Source organism: Hylaeus anthracinus, unplaced genomic scaffold (assembly GCF_026225885.1).
Source record: "Hylaeus anthracinus isolate JK02 unplaced genomic scaffold, UHH_iyHylAnth1.0_haploid 11989, whole genome shotgun sequence".
NCBI lineage: Eukaryota > Metazoa > Arthropoda > Insecta > Hymenoptera > Colletidae > Hylaeus > Hylaeus anthracinus.
Genome location: NW_026534337.1, coordinates 13,366,799 through 13,390,526, shown reverse-complemented (window position 1 = coordinate 13,390,526; position 23,728 = coordinate 13,366,799). Strand labels below are relative to the sequence as shown.

The window sequence follows — 23,728 nt, the reverse complement described above, 5'->3', positions numbered from 1 at the left end:
GTGCCAAATATGAACACCTACGTTCCGACGACGTGCGTAAGTGTGCGTCGATCGATAGTAGTTTACAAAAACGGTCCGCACGTGTCTAGAAATACCGATTTTATATTTAGGTGTTGCGTGAGCCGAAATTTAAAACATTCTTTCACCTAAAAACTCGAAAAAGAGATTTGCCTTCGGGTGTTGATATTAGTTTATACCCACAGTCACGTTCACTTTGGATCTACCTCCAAACGTTCTTCTATTTATTTTTCCAGTTATACTTGAAAAAAAAAAAATTCAAACCATCTCTGCTCAATGGTAACACGCATAGAAATCTTTTCGATATTTGGACTCGTGCATCTGCAATTGGATGATGGTACGAGTGATAGTTTTTAAAGTAATTACTTTTCGAATGGAAAGACATACTCATTGCATGTTCCAAAATGTTTCTTTCATCGTTACGTTTATACCACTATGCTGGCAAATCTGATATCGTGTCTTTTGGATCGTGTTTTTGTGACCCCATCAATAACAGATTTTCTTTCTTTTGCAGATGGTGACAAGGACAAAGAAGATATTCGTCGGTGGACTATCGGCACCGACGACGCTCGAGGACGTCAAAAACTACTTCGAACAGTTCGGCCCGGTGAGTACCTGCTACCTGCACGTTGAAAACTCTGATAAATAATGCCAAGGCTTTTTTCCATGGATTTCTATGAATTTTCCTACATGAAAGAACTAAGTCGAACCTTCGCCAGGCCGATGAAACATGGTAGATCCAGTCCCGCTGCCTTTAAAACGATCGACTTAGCGCACCTGATGTTTTATGCGAGGCAACATGCACGCGTAATCTACCATCCCGTGAAAGTAGATTAAAATCGGTGCGGTGGTCGACAAGTTTTGAGTGCATCCCTCGTAAGTGTAGCGATGCGCGGTGATGTCGCGTAGCTCGGTGACAAACATTCGACGCGCGGATCGTGCATCAATGACAGTCGGTTGCGTCGGGACGCTTCGTCATTGTAGCCAAAATCATTGGGGGCATGGTCGGTGCTTTTCTCGTCACGGACATTGCCGGTGATCATTGTCACGGGACCGTCGAATCATTATTTTCAGCGGGAACGCGCCGCGCTGGACACATTGTCGATACGATTCAGCATTCTGCTTATTTCCTGCGCGTGCGGTCGTCTAATCCGACGTCCACGGTGAAACGCGAAATTTGACAGGGCCAATCGTGGAAACAACGAATCCGTCCCCGTCACCCCCACTCGCCCAATTCGCGGCGTTTATTGTTTCAGCGATTTTAATGGCTGCGGCTCGCGAGCCCGCTTTTATTGCCGCGGGACGACACGATCGCCTGACGTTCACGCGTTCAGCCTGGACTATTACTATTTCAATAGAGTTCTCGATGAATGGCGAATCCGATAGATTCGTATTTGGATCACTGTAACGATCCCCGTGTCGACGCACAATTTTCACTTCACTTTTACCGCCACGAACCTCCCCACTTTGCACGAATTTTATCCTGTTTTTGGGGACAATGGAGGCATCCTTTGGCTACTCTGTTCGCGGAGTTTATCGGGGTTTCAGTTAGCCATAGAATTTTTGAACGATATTCCTAGTGCCACTGTGGGATCATTTAAAGACGTGTTTCTAAAAATTTTCACAATAGAACTAGTTTTCTAGACTTTCCTGACAGTCAACTTGAAAACAGCTGAACAAATACAGTTATAATTATTTTATTTAAATGTTTCAATCTCTGAGTGGTTTTTGGTAATATGAATGTTTGATCTACATAGAATTAAAAATCATCTAGTAATAAGGAAAGCAAAGTACCAGCATCCATCAGGGGTTCATAGTAGCAATCCGCGCGAGCGTTTCGTTGTTAGTGGGCACGTGTAAGTCGAGCTATGATTCTGGAAATGATCAGTGCGCAGTCTCAATATTTGCTCCAGCGGTGGCACGTCTCGTAGTCGGATTGTCGGCAAATACTTCGGGACAGCCGTTGGAGCCAATCAGGATTTTGGCAGCTGAACGTCGGGCCACGTATCACCACCACGTAGCGCCACCTTCAGCGACCATTGAACTTCCGGAATACTCGAGACGTCCTTCTCTCGCCGGTGGTTAAGTGATTAGGAATTGGTAGAAGGACCACCTGAGACGAGGATTTCTGCTAATTAGCCTTTATCGACCTCTGGCGAGGCTGCGCGGACCATTACGCGTTATTGTGCGAACTTCTCCCGGCTTCTATCGCCTCGATAATAGCCGTCGCGATTCATCGGCTCGGTGTATGAGACAGATAATGGTGCTTGAGCGTGATTTATGTGGCGGTGGCAGTTGCCTGAAATCGTTTCTCGTTCTGGCGATGAAGTAAATAGATTTAACGGTTTGGTAATTGGTAATAACGACCACCGTTTGGCCTTTTTCTGGCACTTCGGTCACCCACTGGGGGGCGGGGAGTGAAAGTGAAATTATTTTGGGGGAAACAAACGACCGTCTGGCGTGGAATACATTAGACAACTAAACGCGAACTGATTTCGTAGCATTCTAGACTGCACATGTTTTTGCAGATTCATATTTTCAGAGGTGCAGAAAAAAAAATTGATACTTACATGAAATTTCTATTAATATTTGAAATGAATAAACATGTGCAGTCTAGTGATAGTAGCTCAATTTAGAATCGAGACTTTACCTGAAAATTGAGAAAAATTAAAACAGAATGCGTGTGACGCAGTGTGGGCCATTATAAAACTTCAAAGTACGTATCTCAGAGCGTATGTAAATGCTTGTTTAAAACTGTCGATATACCGTCCTCGTATTTGATCAGAGATGAGGTTTTGCGCGAGAGGGACAGGGCAATGAGGTTGGAACAGAGGGAATCGGATGGAAGGAGGGAAGATCGCGATGTCGACGGTTGTCCGCGGTTCGTGGCACGAGTCAGAAATGGATTTGAGATATCAGAGCGAGGCACTATCTCTGGCCCAGCCTCTTGACTCGTCCCCAACCCCTCTTTCTATCTTTTTCAACCTTCTCTTTCGTTCTCCGTGGAAAGTCTCGTCCGGTACCGAATGCAGAGCTTCCTGCTTGCTGTGGCTCGAGTTCGTTTTCCTGGTCTGTCTGACCCACATACCAAGATAAGATCGGGCACACACACACACACACACACACTCGGTAGAGCTTTTTTCCGATAATCGATGACGAATAGAAACACTTTGTTAAAATTTAGTCGTAGCGTTTGATCGACTGGAAAGTTATTTCGATAAACTTTGTTAATTAACTTTGGATTCTTCCAAGGTAAAATGTAATTTTATTTCATCATGGTTTACTTTTTATTCGTTCAAGATTTTCATTCACGATGAGGGTATCTAAATTCGATAGTAACGTAGTCGTTGCTTCGAATTTCTTACATTCGTATAATTATTAAGAAATTAGTAGAAGCATTATTGTTTTTTTTTTATTTTCAGTAAAGTGGAAAGCTTTAACCAATATCTGCTGCGAGCAAGTACACGAATAAGCGTGTCTGTGTTTGAAACGTAAGCGCACGGTCTTAACCTTATATCATTTGCTGGCCACTTCAGGTCGGTCCGGTTCTCCGCGACCCCTACGTATCCAATGCCATACACTGCGACGAAAAAAGGCCAGGAACGAGATCTCCACCAATGAAATACCGCTACCCATGATTCCACTGATAAAGCTAACGGCATTGCTGGTAAATTCGTTATATTCAGCTTCCTCGCGATATCCTGAACCGTGTAGACGCTCGTGGCTTGCACTGTATCGACAGTGATTTCGTTGACCCCCGATCGAGTTAGGTCTTCGTGGATTCTTCTTCCAACTCTAAAATAGGTCTCGGTTCGAGAACAGTGATCTTAAGTCGATCGCGATTCCCATCTTAGTTTCCACGTTGGTCTGAATCTCTGGATACTTGAATACGAGTAGTCACTCGTAATTTAAACTTAAACGTGGGAAATGGCGAAAATGGAATCTAATGGAATGGATGTTGAGATTGGGAAAAATTATTAAAATGGGAGCACGTTTTGTATTCTCTTCTGGATATTTATTGTTCAAGTTTCATCTGTGTTAAACATATTTATATACAATGTATTCGTTAATAATGATAGAGTAGAATATATTATATTACTTTAGATTTATATTACTCAAGTTTCTACAATCGTTGTTTTAACCTTATTCCTCGAGTGGAAGCAACGAGCATCCGTCCAAAGTTCCATCGAAACGTACGTCTGAGATTCTGTTCCTCAGCCCGCAACAAAGGGTACAGCCCGGGCCCTTCTTTCATTGGTCGTCCGCTGTTTCGGAAAACGGGAATCGTTTGAGGAAAGCCTCCCCGCTCGCGCAACAGAGTAATTATAAACTTGACGCGGCCTGAATAAACCAAGGGATCCCAGCGAGATAAGTAAACACAATACGTTACCAGGAGGAGAAAGTCGAAGTTTCTCGCGGGCTCGAGCGCGGGCGTCCCGATAAAACGAACCAATCTTCGTGCCTCCAATCGGCCAATCTCGATGACGTAATTGTCTTTCGACGAGCTTAGGAAAGCGAAGGGTAAACTTCCCCGCAGGTTTCGCCAGACCGAGCGCATCGCCGATAAGCGATCGCCCGAGTAGCAGAAGTTCGGTTTGCGGGCGCGGAATTAAACGAGCTTGTCGAGACGATAGTTTGAAGGAGCGGACGCTGAGGGGAAGAGAAAAAAAGAAGAAGAAGAAGAGCGAAGAGGGACTGGTCGACCAATCCCGGGACGCGTTAATTCTTAATTTCTTAATTTCAAGTCGACCGTTATTCACGGCGTCAAAGAGATCTCGGGGCCGACGGTTACGTACTTCGTCTTTCTCTTTCTCTCCACCCTTCGTCCCGGTCGCTTCGGCTGTCGAACGAAGCCAGTCGAAAGTTGAAAGCGAGTGCAATTAAGCCCTGGGCTCTTCGGGGATCCATTCATTTTTCAAGGAACCTCGTCGAATACCCTTATCTAAGTTTTAAATCGCGCAGCTCTCGACGACATGCGGCACAGCCGGGGAGAGAAAGAGAGAGAGAGAGATAGCTGGTCAGTGGGAGCGGCACAATGAAAGGTTACAATTTGCATCCAACCGTGGTAATTATGTGTGGTCAGGTGTTAAGCCTGGTACCGCTGATTGTCGACGGTATAAAAATTCATGAAAGTGGCCTCGATGAAACAGCATTCGTTCCCCTTGGCAATTTTTTTTCCCTACGAGGCATTGGTTCGTTAACCAGTCTACGCTTCGCGCGCTCGAAAGCGCCCGATACGCGATTCGGGATGTCTGATCGACTGTGGCGCGATCAGCATTATCGATTGGCGGGGACTAGGACTGCGATTATTTGTCCAATTTTTCTATATCGAGAGCTTGTTGAGGATTCTCTGACGGTTTCTCGATTTTGGTTTTTAATCAGACACACGTGGCATTCGAAATATATAGTCGATCTCACGAATCTATTTACTCGAAACATCCAATCTATTCTTCTAAAATACTGCACTTGAACGCGAAGAAATAAACCACGATTTCAAGGGTGACGGACACCCCGTATCGTGGCCATTTACTACCCGAGTCGCTAATAATTGGCCTGTCTCACCTGTGGAACACGTGGCCCAGTGGCATCGCCAGGATTTCTCGACTGCCGGCAGCGCCTGCGCGGACGAATAAATAAATTTAATGGCGCTTGTCACGTAGCAAAACGGGATAAATTCCGGGCGTCTGACAGCCATTTAAAACAATGCCGTCGCGAATACACGCCATTTGTAACCCGATGCTTTTGTTTCACGTTGCTATTCATACCAGAGGCGCCCCTACGCCCGCCGCCGTCGCCCGTTCTGTATATCCTCCCGACGCCCGCCATCGTCCTACCAACGCCAAGCCCAAACCAACCGAACGACAGCGTTGATAGTAAACCTGCTCTCCGATTCACAGATTCATTTTTTATCCCCGATAAAAACGCAATTAAGGCTGTTCGATAAGGCGCGAATCCATGGCGACCGGAGCCATTGTGCCCCGCCCTTCTCGCGAACTCGATTCGTCCGTCGGCTTGGAAACAATTGGAACGTTATTCTGCAAAAATTTCGACCTTTGGTAGAGTAGAGGGTGGTTGGTAACTGTTTGGGAGGAGGTGGAAGAATCTGTCCGTTGCCAATGGTATGTAATAAATCCGCTATTATCGCCTGGGTTTCGAGGTTTAATTGCTCCGCGAGACGCCAGCAATTTCGCATCGATTTTCCTATTAACATTTTTTTTCGACACTATCTTCTATAGTTGGTACTCTTAATTAATTCAAGCACGATGCAAATATATCGAGATGTGTATTCTCAAAGTACTTACGGGTACGACTGGCAAACTACCACCTTGAAACATTACCCTCCGTAAGCAGGACAAACAATTTGTCGCTTAGCTCATTTCTTCCCTTTTTTACGGCCACGTGTGCGAGAGAATTTAATTGTGAATCCTTCTGGAGAGGCACGAGGATTTAAAGCGCTACTCGTGTAAAGTGATTACCCTATCTCGCGTTAGATGTTTTGCTCCGACTACCCTAATCCGTCAGCGTTTCGCCTCTGTTTCGAGCCAACGGGGCCCCCCGTTGGAAGATCTTTCGCTTTTTTTCCGAAATCGCTCAGGCTCGAACAAGGGTCGAGAATCTCGCGGTGGGCTTCGCTGCGAGAACGTTTCTTCTTCGGGGATGAAGGATACAAGCTGAGCGAAGGCGCTGGGCCGCGCGGAACGAGATTTATGATGGTCCTTTATTCCAGCACTTAGGGGGTCGACTTAAGTTTGAGCAATTCATTAATTTCGCTGCGTTTCGGTACTGCCGTGGGGACGCGTCCTGTTTCTACCCTCTTTAGACGGTGATCATGCTCACCTCTTCCCTCTTAACTGGTTTGACTCGTTCACTTTTGGACACGAAACTAGGAAATCATAATGGACTCCATACTTCTTATAATTTTCTATTTGAAATTTTTATTAAAATTCTGAATTTTTAGAAATATTATTTAGGGTCGTAACTACTAAACTCGTTTATTTAAACTAAGTGAATTTCAATTTTATTCTTCGGTGTAGATTTTGAAAATGTCTTGAACCTAGGAGTGTATCGTCAGGTCAGGTACGGTCACGCTCGACTGACCGGAGCAGAAAGTGGAATGTGTCCGCGCCAGGTCAGACACATCGAATATTCTGACATTATTGAACTGGACGATTGATTTTATTATTTGAGAAATTTATTTGAGCTTCTGAAAAATTCAATCACCAGTTCATATTTCTAATATTGAGTACCAAGAATATCTTCTCAATAGATTTACTCTTTCAATAAATTCAAAATTATGTTCGAAACCTTTAACCTATAAAGCGAATTGAAACTCGCTTCTGAAATATTTCCTGGACTGAAATTTGTAAATGTTAGAAGGATTGAGTGCTCCTCGAAAATATAATATTGGAAATAAAATTAGTAAAATTTACGAGTACAATTTCTATATTACTTTTAATAAAATTGTTTTAACAATTCGTTCTGTAATATATTGCACGGTACAGTATTATTTTATTATTGTAATAAATGAAAAACACCAACATTGATAAACCTTTTCTACATGCACAGTCGGCATCGTTCGCTTCGTATACAATAAATTTCATCTAGAAGCGGAATAAACAAATATTGTCATTTATTGAATTCTATTAGTGCGTCACCGCTCGAAAAGAAACGTGGTTTAACGTCGCATTAAAAAAATTTCGCATTCAGTCGAGTTTCACGTCAAAGAATAAAATTTCAACCGTAGAACAGAGAGATATAAAATTCATATTTCGTCGCATTAGCGGCAATTTCTCTGAAAGAATTATTATAAAAAATGAAATGAATAAACGGTTAAACGCATTCAATAATGATTGAAATTCTATTGTCGGCGATTCTTTTCATTCGAAAAAATGCTTACCGTTTCGTCGAGGAAAACGTAAAAAATTTCCAGCCGAAAAATTAAAAACATTATCCTAATTGTGCTTTTTTTAGAGCATCGCAATTAAAATGTTACCGTGAAAATGAAAATGCGTCACGGCCACCAAAAGCGTAGGCGGTTTTTGTTCCGCGAAACACTTTCATTCAAATTTTCTAATTAATTCGTATAATCGAACCAAGGCGACTCTATTAATTCCCAGTAACCTGAATTACCACGCGCGTTGTTCGTTCGCCGGCCTTTCGTTGTGTTTCGTCAATTATTATTTTAAACTGCAATTACACGTCACCGTGAACGCGCTTTTCCACAAAACGCAATTAACCCGGGTGGTTGCTCGTTTACTCGAATACTTATTTCACGCGAAAGCACTCGGTCTCGCGTTTTAATTCACCAACGGCGAAACTTATGGCCCACCTTTTCCCTTCATTACTTCTTTGTGGAGAAATCGCTGTGTAATTTGCGAAAACATCCGAGCACGTAATCTCCGACACGCGGAGCGAGAAAACTCGATAACAGAGTCCTAAAATTTGCCAACGATCTTTTGATCGAGGCAGCTTAAGATTTTGACTTTTTTTTTTGTACAAGTTTAAATACAAGTGGCAGCCTTCCATTATTAAACAGTAGATTACACGAACAAAGTCACTCTTTTCGAAAAGTTTGTAAAGTAAAATTACACTTCGGTAACTCTCAACCGCTATTTTCGACTGAGCTTAACATTCTCGGTAAACCGTTTGTGTTTATCCTAGAAAAAGGAACCGAGCATATCAAAGATCGAAATGTGCTCCAAATTTTTGAGCAGTAGCGCACACAGCGTGGCAAAGAAAGGAATACGGTTATACTTTCGAATTACGTTCACGTCCGGAATATCGATGAGTCTCGTGTTTGAATTTTGACCACGTTTCGTGAAATCTGTCCCACTCTGCGCCGTGACGAGGGGAGAAACCTTGAAACAGAGCTCGTTGGGAGACGAATCTCTGCGCCGAGGTTCGCGAGTCGCGTTTCTCCAGGCGTGAGGGTCGCGAAGCCAGGGTGCAGATGCTAGGGGGTCGGGGGACAAAGACAGAGTGAGAGAGGTTCAGGGAGAGAGAAGGACAGCGACAGAGGGGGTTGAGAGACGTCGCAGCTCGCAACTCTCGTATGCTTGCTTGTCGCAGCTTTTGTCTGGCGATGCAAGCATCATTAGCGTCGGGCGTAATGAGCACACTAATCACCAACCGGCTGCGTTGCGCCGTAGTGGAGCACCGGGAGCTGAAGGAAAAAAGCATCGCGCCTTGCCGGAGACGCGACGGTGACGGCAAGAGGGAAAAAGCGGACATAGGGCAAGTGGCAGAAGTGCGCGAAGGGGGAAGCACTCGGTAGTACGTGTGCAGAAAAATTCATGGCGGGAGTGGTTTCCCCGGCGGGAATCAGGGATGTCGGGGTGTTGAGGAACGGGGAGGGACGTTGAACGTCCTTCGACGCGCGAAAATCAACCGGTTATTGTCGCGAGGAGATCGCTGTTCGATCGCTATCGGGCTTATTGCCGGTTAGACTATGCTCGAATATATTCCTGTTGAAATGATCCTTCGAATAACGTTTCATAGTAATGAATTTTTATTCGAATCTATCTTTATTCAGATAAGCTTCTCAAAGAATATAAACTTTTTCTCCCAATGCTTGACTTATTATACCGTGATAAATCATCCCCGTTTCACCTCGTCCTACAATGTATGCGATACATGCCAAAAGGAACTGTATTAATGGCAAGGATTCGGAGTAGCGACGAAGCCGGTTTGAAAATTAGGTTAAACAAACCGAACGGAGCATTAATCTTCGTTTTAATCCGCGAATTCGAACAATCTCTACGTCAATTTCAATATACAGAAAATTTTGATAATGGCGAACCCGGAGGAGATGAATTTAATCTGTCAGAATTGTCTTTGTTAAAACCGCGCGGCCAGGGGGCTGCGGATGCTCCTCTAATTCGGTTCAGGCTTTATTGTATAAAATCTTTCGCGATGGAAAACTGGCACACGCGTCCTCTCGTCGACGTTATTTTGGACCTTTCCCCTAACCGTGATATGTTTTGGTTCGCTGTCAATACACGGGAACCGTGGTTACCTGATTACTGTAATTATCGTGATACAGATTTACGTATTTGCCATGTCTGTTACGGGAAATCCGTCGCATCTGTCATGTCGGCCGGCAGGATTCATTACTGTAATAATTACATAAATTCACGTTACGTTACCGCTAATTCGTAATCACGTATTACCATAATTATCTGTTACGGCGATTCATAATTGCACGCTGTGGCTGTAATACTGCCAAGGACACCGTTTTACCCCAACCCCCCCCCCCCCTACGCTGCTTGAATTTAATTAATTCTATTTTCAATATAATGCGGTCTCGTGCTCGTTGGCTAGAAAATGTTCAGATGTAATGCGGGAATTTAATGTCGTCGTATTTGCAAAACAATGCGGTCTCGTGTTTGCCGGCTAGGAAATTTTCAGGTGTACCGTACCAAATAATTTGTATTCTTTTCTACGTAACAACATATCGTAATGTAATTACGAGCTTAACGATATTATAGAAAAACGATCAGAGGAATTGCCCAGGATAGAGAGAATAGAATTCAGAAGATGGAAACATTGTTTAACGAATGATTTTTGTCGAACACTCGAAGCGTTTTCTAGTAGTGCGAGTCAACGATAATGGCGGCCGACGGGTTTCGGGAAATCTGTTTAGAATTGATTCGAATGCAATAGTCATTCCGTAAGAAGTTGAGTGGGGCAGTAAACGGTGGCCATTTGCATCCTCAGGTAACAGTTTATCGCGCAAGTATTTGCTCGCTCGTTTCAGGGCGTGCAGGCCATTTCGTGCGAAGTGCCGTTTCAACGCAGAACTCGCGCCATTTCCAACCCGCACGCCGCGCCGTCTCTTATTTCCTCGTTAATTTTGCATCGTGAAATCGTCGACGCGACGTTGCATATTCGAGAACGCCTGTGAATATTTCTGCCCGCGTATTCCTACCATTTTGTGCACGAAAAGTCTTTCCGAATTCACTGTTTCAACTTATTGGTCTTATAATGCAGACCGGTCTCGAGACAAGTCTTGTTTCTTTAATTTCACTTACTTCTCAGTATTTATATTTTGATGTATAACTTCATAGACTATTATTAATTTACATTTTATATAAAAGATGATTAACGCCGAGAGATACTAAAAACGGAAGCATAGTATAAAAAGCATTTTCTATATTAAACTTGATAAAGTCGACCAAACATTTTCAGTCACAACTTAAGTAACAATTCACGTCACAAATCCGCCAGCCGTTTCGGAAAGTTTAGTCGTGAAGAGGAAGTTTTCGTTTAACGCGTGTGCCATCGACGTCTTCGTGGAACGCTTCCCTCTCAACATGGCGGGTCACATAATCGTTGAGTATACCACGAAAGGTTCGATTCCAAGGATTCGATGGCAGCTTTGGAACGAGCTAATCGACGAGGCTTCCACCTGGTGCGCTAGGGAATCGCCAGGACATTGTGTCAAACAGAATCGGCTCGCGAAGTAGGTCAGTCGACGTAAGGACTCTGCAATCTTCCAAATGGTCGTTCACTTTGCGAGGACAGGATGGTCCGAGCACTAAAGTCGAATCTAGACCTCGCTGAATCGGCCACTCGTTCCGTCAGGCCACAAGCGGAAATGGCCTAAACGTCGGACGTCGAGGACCGAAGGGAGGGAACCACGGTAGGAAGGGGTAAACGGGAAGAATTCAGAAATACTGACACGAAATAGTTTCGGGTTCATCAACCTGATAAATCAGAAGATTTGGAAACACCAATAGGGTAGTTCATTACTCATAACGGACAGGAATTTTTCGTTGATGACACGATGCGAGTCGAAGGGGTGAAATCGTCACTTAGAGAAAAAACAAATTATTTATATTGCATAAACCTAGAATGCAAATTTTATTTAAATTTTGTTTCTATATCTCACATCTATCATGAAATATACCTATACAAGCATCCTGCATTTTCCGCAAGGGTTGACACCATCCCGTCGAGAATATCACGACGCCATCAAATGATTTATCTCTCATTATTTTACGGACGAACTATGACCTTTTCCGCGTTTTCCTGTTTGCGAACGTCTATTGTAAGATGGAGGGAGAGAGAGGGAAAGGTCGAGATGAGAGAAAGCCTGTATTTAACAGACCCGTTAAACATTAACTGCCGCTCTGCAGTTTTCCCCTATAACTCCGGGTTAACTTTGATTGCAGTTAACGGCCCCTAGGGATAGTGCCTTTAAAAGGGACGGAGAAGGGAGGAAGGGAAGGTAGAGCAGGTTGATGAAGGAGGTAACCTTGGCGTGGGCGCGAGGAGTCGAGAGAGACGGCGAAGCAGGAAGCGAGGAAGGAGAGGGTTAGACTACAGGAGGCATCTTATAACTTCTTATAATTACTCAAGACTCGAGGGTTTAACTGCTGTTTAATTTCATTCGGCAATTAACCGACGCTTTATCGGTACTCGAAACACCTCGAGCCATCGTCTCGACGGCCATCAACCACTGTTTTATCGCGCGCTGGCACGGGGCTTTCAATGTTGTCGCGTGCAAATCGGAAACGACAGAAATGTGGACGCTCGTTGATCGCGCGGCATTTCAATGACGACATTACGTGCCGAGCATGGAATCCATTAATGCAATTAATGAACGCATTGTGTCTTGCGGTTTACGAGTTACGTGTTTAAGAGTTACAGGACGCGTCCATTCGAACGTTACTCCACGTGCATTAAACGTTACAAAGGCGACTCGCTGATCGACCGAACGGGAATTATTCAAATGGACGTGTACAGCCACCAACAAAACGATGCCGCCTACCGAATTTGCAAATTAATTTCATTTTCTTTAGTCTGTTCTCGGTCTTCTCCAGGACTTCTTTGGTATATTTTCTGGAAAATTAGTAAGAGGAATTATATATTTTATAAAATTAGTAGCAGAAAATATATACTCTATAAATTAACAATATAAAATATATACTCGCGTCAAAAACAACGCGAGTAGTTGTAAATCGTGACCAGAAATATTTCTCTTACTTTATGTTTATAAGTTTATAAGTCTTTAAAAAATTATTTTCTTGTCAACGATGAAATTGTGGGTTGCGTAATCTTTCTGTCACGAACTGTAATAGTGTGTGAAGCGTTTTATCGTCCTCGATCGCAAGTGGTTTATATCCTCGGGAGCTTCATGACGAATGTCGCGGATTTATTTTCCACCGACGTTGACCAAATAAACAAATATTTTGACAATCGACAACAACCCCGTGTGCCGTCGGTATTTACGTGTGTGTAAACATTCATAGTCGATGGTTGAATTTACTAATGGATGCAATTTATTTACTGCATGCAATTCACGGTGCAGGATGACATTTTTATTTCCATATGGAATACGGCGCTTTCTTGTGTAACTCTCAATTGTTAATATGAGATTGAAATAATCAATAAGGGCCACTGTTTATTTGTTTGAACATATCTCGAAAAACATTGATATAATAATCTGAAATTTTTAAATGCATTAACGTGTAAACGGGACATATTTATTCTGTTACTACCCATCCATTTAATCGCCTCGCAGCACTTTTCACCATGTAACGGGACATGAATTTCGGCTGTTCGAAAATAAAAAGATTTTCAATCTTATAATATTCGTATCGAAGACTCATTCACACTCCCGGATAATTTCGCGATAAATAACGCTAAACAATAGTGTATACAGTGAAGATTAAGTGGATGGTCAATTCAATTGTTCTCGTGGAGAATAGTAAGGAACTGAACGCCCACGAACAAGAAGGGGAGTAAATACGTTTGTATCGTTGAATTTGCGATCAGCGTGCCAGGCTCTAAATTAAAAGGCAGACAACGAGCGCTTGGAACTGACAAGTAATGAGACGTATAATGATTTTATCGGACGGTTGCCGGTGTTTCACGATACAATGCCGATTGGACACGAATAATGGTCCGTCCGCATGAGGCATTCGATCGTTGATTGCCCATTCGACCGTCTGCTTCGGACGCTCGTTGCGTTTGACCGCTTCGACGTTTTTTCCCCCCAAAAAAGAGATACAACCATGAAATCCTCGGCCGATTAAACCGAAGTCTCGATTTTAAACGAGCAATTTTACGGTAGAAGATAGCGCTACCTCGACTGTAATAATTCCGTATAGTTGTGCCTGTCAATGGCGCGCTTCATTTTGTGTACATATTTTCTACACCTAATTTATTTTCAAGATATTATACAATTCATATAATATTAGGTCATCGCGTAAGTAATTCTTACGCATGTTTCCGATTCTACAGCACGTACAACTATAGTTTCTTTTATTTATAAATGCGATACCAGAGTGAATACAGAGCAGGCGGAAGGACGAGTTCGAGCTATCCTTGAAACTAGTCCAAAGTCGCAAATAGAAATCCGCGTAGCCTTCGCTCTTCTTTTTTTGCGGGACTGTTTGCCGAATCAGGAGGTCCGCGACAAGAAAGTCGCGACGTTCGCGGAAACTTGGCGCGGCGTGACCGAAATAAAATGCCCCCGTGTTTGTTCAAAATATTGCGCATAAGTTACGGTAACAAGCCAGAAATCATTATGTGCTACGACGCTAGGAGGACGGGCGAGCCGAGTGGTGGAGGGACGAAACGAGTGACTGCTCTGCATAGTCGGAACGGCGAAACACTCCGACGCGTTGAATTCGCTTCCGTTGAAATTTGTTTATGCAAATAATTCGCTGCAGCGACAAAGTCTGCGAAGGTGGATACACCCTGTTTTCTCTATTCCTCTCTCCCACCACGTTTGCCATCGTCCATTTGTATTTCAAATAGGGCGGTCGCGGTCATATTCTTCGACTCATCCGTCTTTCATATTTTTCCCTCGAAATGAAATTTCCTCGGTGCCCGGACCGTAACCGAAGCAACGGTAAGAGACGAAAGAATGAAACAAACGACGGTTGGTGAAACAATAGAAACGCGAAAGAACAGAAACGCCACGCGAGAGATTCGAGTAAAAGAACAACATCTGGTCTCCGCGCGAAATTTCTTTCGGTAGATTTACCCTTAGAGAAATACGCGTTCCGGTGTCGAGCAACAAATAACGCGTGTCGACATTAAGGTTACCCCTTTCGTCGTTTCGTGACGGCAGATTTACACGACCCCTGTGAATCACGTTGCGTCGCCAAATGTATTTTTCTGGCTTGAATTAGGCGCTATCCTGGTCTGAACTCGGGAACACCGGGATACGTTCTGAACCCGGCTGACGTGGAGGGAATTCGAGGTATTTGTTTGAATGTTCGTGTTGGGATTTATGGGTATCCTATCGAACTAGGGAGATTTATATATCCATAAATACGCGATAGTTTTTTTCAATGGACCTGTAATAAATAGTTCCTATCTTCTTCTTTTTAAATAGTCTTTTCCCGGATCATAAACTCGTACTCCTCCAGATCAACGTGCTTTTCGACGTTCTTTTTCAAGCATCGACAAAATGTGTTTACTTCTGTTTCTGCGTCTCATCGATGCGGCGGCGTGCCACTGTTCCCGAGGGTTGTTGTCGTTGGAGAGGGATCGATTTTAAATTCGCGACACAGAAGGGTTCGCACCCTTGGCACGTGCGCCGTAGGTGCACAAAGATCCGGGTCCAGCGACTCGCAACGCCCTCGAGGGAATATTTCACCGTAGGAAACGGCGTCTAGATTACGAGTTTATCTAAATGGCGCCAGAAACGGAGAAGTAACGTTAGAATTGCGGCCAGATTATGGAGTGGGATCGAGGTCGGCCAAGGTATGCCCGTGGGCTGGGGATGTTTATGGTTTCACGACAGGGAAAATTGTGTCCTGAGGATGACGTTGCGAACTGGAAAGGGATCTCTCTATCTTCCACGGTTTGGTTGCTTTTGGAGCTGCCGGGATGGCAAACGCATCCCTAGAAACACAAATGCACGGCTCGATGATTTACAAAAGATCCTCTTTCGAAGTGGCCTGAGAGTTGCGAAGACAGTAATGGGGATGAAGCTGCACGATGAAATGCAGAGTTGTGTAGTCATTGAGCGCCATTTCATAGTACTTAAAATTCTGAACGTATTTTAACACTTAACTACCACCAAAGTTTATAACTTTGAAAAAGACTTTCTAACATTAACTTGTGTGTATTGTTAAAGGGTATTTCAAAAGCTCTAAATGTTTCCAAAAATTAAGCATTGTTACCTTACACGTATCCTACAGTATAACAAATCTGAAGGCCACTTCATTCGTGAAACCATCTCCAAACAAAATAAAGAATTGGCCCAGAATTCCGTCGAGTGGAACGTTTATTATATTCAAGAATGTCTCTACGCACGAGTAACATCGCCGAGGAATGTAATTTTCGATTACGGGTCACCAAACGAATTCCACGACGATCTTCTCCCCGCTTGAAACAAGCGTTCCCTCGATAAGGAGATTCTTAACCGGAAAAAAGTCCTCTCCTGGCAACGCTCACGCTTGATTTAGTTGCAAGCCTAACCCCCCTACGAAAAATCGTTTCCTCCGGGGATATGACGTTGTAAATCTAGTGCTCGCCGAGCGAAATCGAAGCGACCGCCGAAGATGAGGTTAAAATCTAATAGTCTGGCCCAATATACTCCTCAAGGAGGCGGAGGAGCCAGCAGGGATGGGGGGGTCGCGCCCCTCGAATTACAACCGGATGACGAAATTTTGATTTTCTTGGCCGAATGCCGACATTACCCCGCTTACCCCCTCTCTTATTCGATTTTACATCACGACGAAGGAAGCCTGATTACTCTCTGTTGAGTATGTACTCTTGAAAGTACGCCTCGTGTTTCAATTGAAAGTCATTCGTTTCTCATATTTCCCTTGGCTTCTTTTTCCTTCGCAGATCCTGCGAGGAGAAACTTGAGTCTCGATCTGGAATATTTATTTTTGCTTCTTTCCGTCTCATTTCTATTTCGGAAGTTCTTGATGAAAGTCTTATGACGTGGTTCGCGAGAGGAAGCGAGGGAAAAGTGGTACGACTGCATGAGTCTTCGGAAAGACGTTCTCGAGGGGTACATGATGGAAATTCTGCAAAGGTTTTCTATCAAATAGAAAACTCAAATAACGACATTTACCAGTAATTAAACACAAACGAAATAGAATATTTGAATCGTTACAAAAATGAATACTTGCGATCTAATGAAACTTGGGAGAATATTTTTATACCATTCGCTAAAAAGTTGCTGCCATTGGAGGGTTGAAATTGAAGCACCCATGGAGGACGGATCGATATCGAAAGACGGAAGAGATGAAATTCCCTGAAATTCTCCCGCCTCTAATTAAGGGTTAATTTCAACGATATTTACTTCCTCGGGTATCCGGTGCTATTCTATGCGAGAAGACAGAATGCCTCCTCATGTTGGCGTACTTTGAATAAGACTAACCCGCAGCTGAATGTTCTTAAGAGTAGTTGCTGGCGGGTTAAGTTTCTACTCGCGAACAAAGCAGTTCCTCGTGCTCATCACCGCCTCAAATGTTCCAGTTCCCAAGCGTGATAACTACCGGCTGCGTATTTACGCAGACCGGATTATGTTATATCGCGAGTGTACGCTGTAAACAACTCGATCGCGTAATTCCCCGTCATTTCTGCAAAATGACGCGATTTAAACGAAAGAGGTCACACCCTGTTGCGCAGCGACGGGCTAATCTCGCATCTACATACCAAATTTCGAACAACAAATGCCCAGATAAAGCCTTTTCATTCGCTATTTATTCAATGAAAATTACAATCTGAATTATAAAATCAAATTGCATTTCTCGCTGGACGAAGAATAGTTTATTTAAACGAAGCTGGCTTATCGTGAAATTAAATTATATTCGTAGTTGGAGGAATAATAGCTTATCTCAAATGGTCGTTGAATAGAATTTTCATTCGCGAATTAGGTAGTTGATATAACACCCAAATACAATATAAGCTTCAGATGAAGGCTGGTCCACTTTTAACGAGTAACAAGTAAATAAATCGTTTTATAATTTCGACGTTTCATCTGCACGGTAATTACGCGAACGTGGCATGTTGAACTTGCATGGGCAACGGATCGGTCGGCGATTACATGTAATAATTTAATAACCGTCTTGATTGGACAAACCGACGCGAACGCGAAACAATTTATCGCCATTGAAAACCGCTTGGAAAACTCGCGATGATAAGCAAGATACAACAGAGTGAGCAAATTGAACCGATACACGTTCGTTCGAACAAATTTGACTGCCCCCTTTGTTTGCCGGAAAGTGCGGAATAATCCAATAAAATCCGCTATTATCAAGAAACAACGTCGACGCGTTTTTACTCTCGTTGTTCGTGCACAATGAACGGGTATCCCGCGAGATCCGAACGTGAACCGGCAGTCATAAGAGAAGAAACTTTTTTTCGCGATTTACATGGAAATTCACGAGGACATAGAATTGAAACGTAATCATGTATTTATTGCAAAGGGAAGAAAAATATCGAGGTTGTGTGTTTCGTTCGATAGGATGTCCTGCAACAAATCAATGACATACGACTGATAGAATCGACAACTTTGATTGACACGATGTGTATATAGATCGTCGCGAATATACTGTAACGAATGACAGTGCCTTAATCGTATGGGATTTACCATTGTGTGGGAATTGGAGCGGATGCGTTTGTGTTGTTATGCGTTTGACAACTGGATATGCATTTCAGATCTCTGTTTAACTACGAAAATACGAATAATTCTGATGTCGCAAATAAATATTTTTATTTGGGATTCGAGAGAGCGTGGGTCGGAAAAGTTTGGACTAAATCGCGGCCACGTTTTTCCCAAATCCTAAATGAAAATAATTTACGAGGCACTCCGAAAATTCCTGCAAACGCAGGATTGCTCTTTCGATTCGCGCTTGGGCGCATTAAAATTTTAAATTTTACGTAATGCACGTTACACGACTTTTTCTTTTACTTTCCACGTTTCTTGAAGTAATTTCCTTAATATCGCGCTGAATTTCCAGGGATGACCCGTTTCCGGTTTCAAACGGTACTTCCCCCCCAAAAAGATCCCGTCCAGCGCAACAAAACGTGAAAGCTATTACTTAATGACTACCTCCGCTTTAATTTGTCAGGATTTCGTGCACTTTTTTCGTCGAGCTTCAAAGTTTCTGGGTCAACGTATGCAAAAAAAAAGAGTAAAAGAAAGAGAGATGGAGGTGGAAAACGGAAAAAAATAGTAAAGGACGTAAGGTAATATAGCGCGACGTGTAATTCGCAGTATTCTTGGTCCGCATTAATCACGGTAGATTTAACGCCGGACAAAAATGTTTCGTGCTCACTTATCGTCGACGGTTCTTATCACTTTCGCACCGATGCGTTCATCGTCAAGGGAACGTAATTTTTACGGATTTGCTATCTTATGCGTGGCTCTGCCACAGAATTTATTTCGCGTCGCGAAGTTGTTACGATCTTGTTTTATTCGTAAAGCCGAGTTTTATGTCCATTGTCGCTGTAGCTGTAATGTACCTTATCACCTGCTACAATATTTATTTTTAAGCAGATATGTGCAATATTCTGCTGGTATCCTTATTCAAGTGCTGTAGGAGTAGATCGCTTTTAAGTGTCTGGCCAGTACAGGTGGCACCAGATGATTCACGTAATTCCATCATCCTCCCTCGAATCTTTCATCTTTTCACGAGTCTATCTCCACCGAAAAACCCTCAAAAAGCTCTCCGTGGTATTTTCTTCCCTAGCTATCAGGAGTCAGTGTAAAATCGAAATGTCCGCGTAATAGCGGTCTCGATATCACCAGCAGTCTGAGACCAGTACAAGTGCCACGGTCGGGATGGTTCGCCGATTCTCAATAAGTCGTGGCTCGATCTCGCGAGTACACGGCAGCGGAAAGCCCCCATCCCCCTTCTCCTCCCCGCAGAAACTGCATAAATATAGTTTCGTGCCAATGTTTTTTCATCGGGGCGTCGGGTGTCGGGCGAGAACACAGATTATTCCTTCTCTGTTTATCCACGCTTCATAGTCCCGTGATTTTTCCGCAACGGCGCTTTGTCATGGCACATCCGGCCGCTTCCGGCGCACCCGGGCCCGGAAGCAAGATGGCCGCTGCTGCCACGCCGGTGCGGTTACGATGAAATATTAGCGGAAAACCCGGAACGCCGCGCGACAGAGAGAGAAAGGGTGATCCAGAGACAGAGGGCCCCCGGGAAATTTCGGAAAATCCTTTAGCACCGAAGCCTGGCGGCGCTAGTTGCGAGCCAACGCCTTATATTCTCACTTTTCGCACCGTTTTCGCTCGGAAACGGCCGCCTACGCTCGCGGCGCGCTGCGCATTCGGCCAACCCGCGAGCAGAATGCACGACCGTCACGCGGAAACCGTGGGAACCGTATAAAGAGGGACGTTAGAGAATACGGAACGACGAGGAAGAGTGGAAAGTTGTTTCCTTGGCGGGCAAAGGACCTGTTGAGGAAAGAAGAGCGGCCCCCGAGTGAAATACGCTTTAAGATTATTTGCTTTCGCGTACCTTCCACTTGTTGTTTAAAATATAAATTAGGAAAGGAGTCTCTTGGGCGTTGGGTTGAAGATTTTTGAGAGATTCGAATTAAAATGGCAGAGATTTAGTTGGGAGGACTGTGGGGTAGTTTTGCTTTGCATACGAAAATCTTAACACGTACAAACTACGCAATTAACGCCCCATGATTTCTGATTTACTTTTTTAATGACATGAAATAGAATTTTGAAACGTCTCCAATTCGTTTCCTTTTCGTCAAACAGAACCTTTTAATTCTATTCTGTTTTAAATCATCGAAAATCACGCGCCACTTAAGAAACCAGGAATGATTGAAGAGCATCCGCGACGTGAGAAGCGTCTTAATTGACAGTCGATTAGCAAAATCCAAGGCAACTTCGCAACCTGTACCCATACCCTTGCAAAGTATTTGAATGAGGCTATTAGCAACCTATTTAATCGCCTTCCGAATATATTAATTCAATCGAAAGTCTAGGCGGTGGAAACTTGTTGAATGTTCGACTTATCGTCTTTTATTCATCCAGAGTCCTGCCAACTTCCTTCATAACAACGTTCGTCATGAATATCTCTCGCTGGATTGAGTTAATGGGGGATAACAGCGTGCCCCGCTAGCGGACGTTTCCAGGTCAGACATATGGTCGCCCACTGGTCCTCGGAAGTCATTTACAGTTCAGTTCCTTTCAACAGGTCGCGATACTGTTGCATCCCGAGTGTTAGAAACTACTAAACTGCATTACGATAAATCTCGCTGGCTTGTCTGAATAGCTCACCGGTTTCTCAACTGTGCTCCGTTTATCTATGCCAGCCATTTGGGTTGTCCTCCCTTGGGCGCGCCTTTCGATGGCTCGTTCGTCTTCTCGCAAAAACGTCTCTGTACGGATGATCCTCTTTCAACAGTTGCGATTTGATCCCATTCACGAACAACGTACCTCCAGACGTTATTGTCATTATTATTTGAGCCGTTCACTGCACAAGTCGATTAACTCCACTTTTTCAAAGATCTTAATTTGAAGTGTCAAAGCACTTGGTACAGTCATAACTTTTATATTTATAAATGATTCATTTCAAAGAATAACTGGGTTACCCTTCCGTCGTATTACTGAAATACCAAATTATATAACGTACGAATAGAAATGAGTAGAATCTTCCTCGTCAAGGTGAAATTTCCTTCCACATCCGACATGTTCATCGACGATGTTAAATAATGCCATCAAATCTGCTATAATTCTATAATCTGGCAGTACTATATATACCAGGAAAATTTTCCTGTCGATGGTACCGGAGAACCCCGCCACGAGTTCCACTTTCTTACAATCCATATTTCGAAACGGGATTGAGGGCGACAACGCGATTACGCAAGAATTGAATTTCAATTATTTAAAGAGCGGTGAATCGTGTCGCCCCGTTCAGTTCGGACTAAGGAAACCACTTCCACCAGTAATGTTTCGGAACAAGCCGTCGCGTCGCGGAGGAGATAATGGTGATTCATGGATGGAAAGGATAGCACTGGCGCGTCGACGATGCATCGTATAAGCTCGGTGGAAATCGACGCCGCTATCCCGTTTATTTAGCTTCGACCTTTTCGTCGATAAATAATTCGACGCTGGGTACTTCTTCCTTTCCCTCAGCTATCATTCCAGCTTCGTGGTCTGTTTCTCTCTCCGTTTCTCACTCCAGCACACTTCGACGAATCGAGCGAGCTCACGCGAGCGCTTCTCTTATCAAACGGGTGTCCATTATTCACGCGTTTGCGAAACTCCCTCCGCTTTTACAATGGCTGCCTAATCCGCTGGGTCGTGTTTGCGATCGATCGATCAAGCCTGGCTGCGCAGGGCGTCGTATGTCTATTGTTTTTCAAAGAATAACTAGGCCGCCTGCGTGCGTTCGATCCGTGACTCGGGCTCTGAATTTTCTTTTGTCCCCGAGATCCTGGCTCTTTGGTTCTTTTGTCTCGACATTAACGAGACCTTATTAACAGGGACGAAACGCCACGAACGATTTCAAATGGGCGCGCTGCGAGCTGTTTGTTAGCCGCCCTTTAATTCGCCACTGGGGATTATTTCGACCCGCCCGCATCACTGTCCACATTGATCATCGATAGGTCTTTTCTTCCCCCGAAGCAGTGGTTCGTAACCCTTTCGAACTCGTGGCACAGTTTAGGAACACTGTTCTCCGAGGAAACGGATGTGGTACCTAGGTTTGTTAATAGCTTCCACTGACACTGAGACAGACTTTTACAGAGACTGCACAAGATATAGTAGCTGAATGATACAGAGGTGACTGGTACTCTGTCTGGAAGAAATATGTGTAACGGCTTTGAAGGATTTTGGAGACAGTGGATGGGTACTAGAGTAGGTCAAGGTTTAGGAAGCTTCATGGAGGAAGTTTATAGAACTCACGAACCGAGACGTCCAACATGGCTTGTTCGAAGATTCAATTGACACTCGATCTGAGTTGCAATCGAATATATAGGAGCGACGCAGTATCTCAAAAAGATAAAGCGACTGTACGATACGCTTTACTAGTACTCCGTCTCGGGAGAATGTAATGGCGTTGGAAGACTTTGAAAGTAGCAGATAGAGTGCAGGAATAGGTCAAGGCTTAGAAAGTTTCATGAAAAGCGTCCGTAAAGCTCAACAACTGCGATGTTCGACAAGGCTTGTACGTACATTCAACTAACCAAATTACAACCGAATACGTAAAAATGACGGTGTCTAGAAAAGATACTACAATTAAACGGCACAAAAGTGCACTGATCTCCACCTTGATGAAATACAGCTTTGAAGGAATTTTGGAAGACGATTAATCCATAAAAATTACATTCCCTGGATCCTGGGCCAGCGATGCGAGACAATTCTGTGCTTTACCAGTTAGCGTTACGAGTCCGACAAATCTTTCGGTGCAAATATTTGCGTCCCTCGCGTGTCTTCGAATATCGAAGGAGAACGATATTCACTTGTGCTGTTCCGTCGATCGCGACCGTAACGAAATAGGGTTTAAAAGAGTGGGGGCGGGCAGAGCTCGACGTGAAACCGCAAACATATCCGCATACATATCTCTGCAGAAATCCTGCCACCGACATTGGACCCCTCCGTCGAGACCCAGCTGCTGATTCAATATTCGTTTTTCTGCATTATAACTTTCCATTTGCATGGCCTCTGCTCCCTCTTACCGTCTTCCCTCTATTTACTTCTCTTGATATCTTCTCTCTCTCTCTCTCTCTCTCTCTCTCTCTCTCTCTCTCTCTCTCT

At 43.9% G+C, this 23,728-nt stretch overlaps 1 protein-coding gene across 5 annotated transcripts in view; it reads left to right on the top strand.

Annotated features, from left to right (window-relative positions):
• Positions 1-23,728, top strand: part of LOC128887580 (RNA-binding protein Musashi homolog Rbp6) — a 314,695-nt gene that overhangs the window by 92,734 nt on the left and 198,233 nt on the right. For all 5 annotated transcript variants that reach the window (XM_054143620.1, XM_054143624.1, XM_054143623.1 and 2 more), the window contains one exon: positions 533-625. In XM_054143620.1, coding sequence (XP_053999595.1) covers positions 533-625 — 93 coding nt within the window. The remainder of the gene's footprint in view (positions 1-532; positions 626-23,728) is intronic.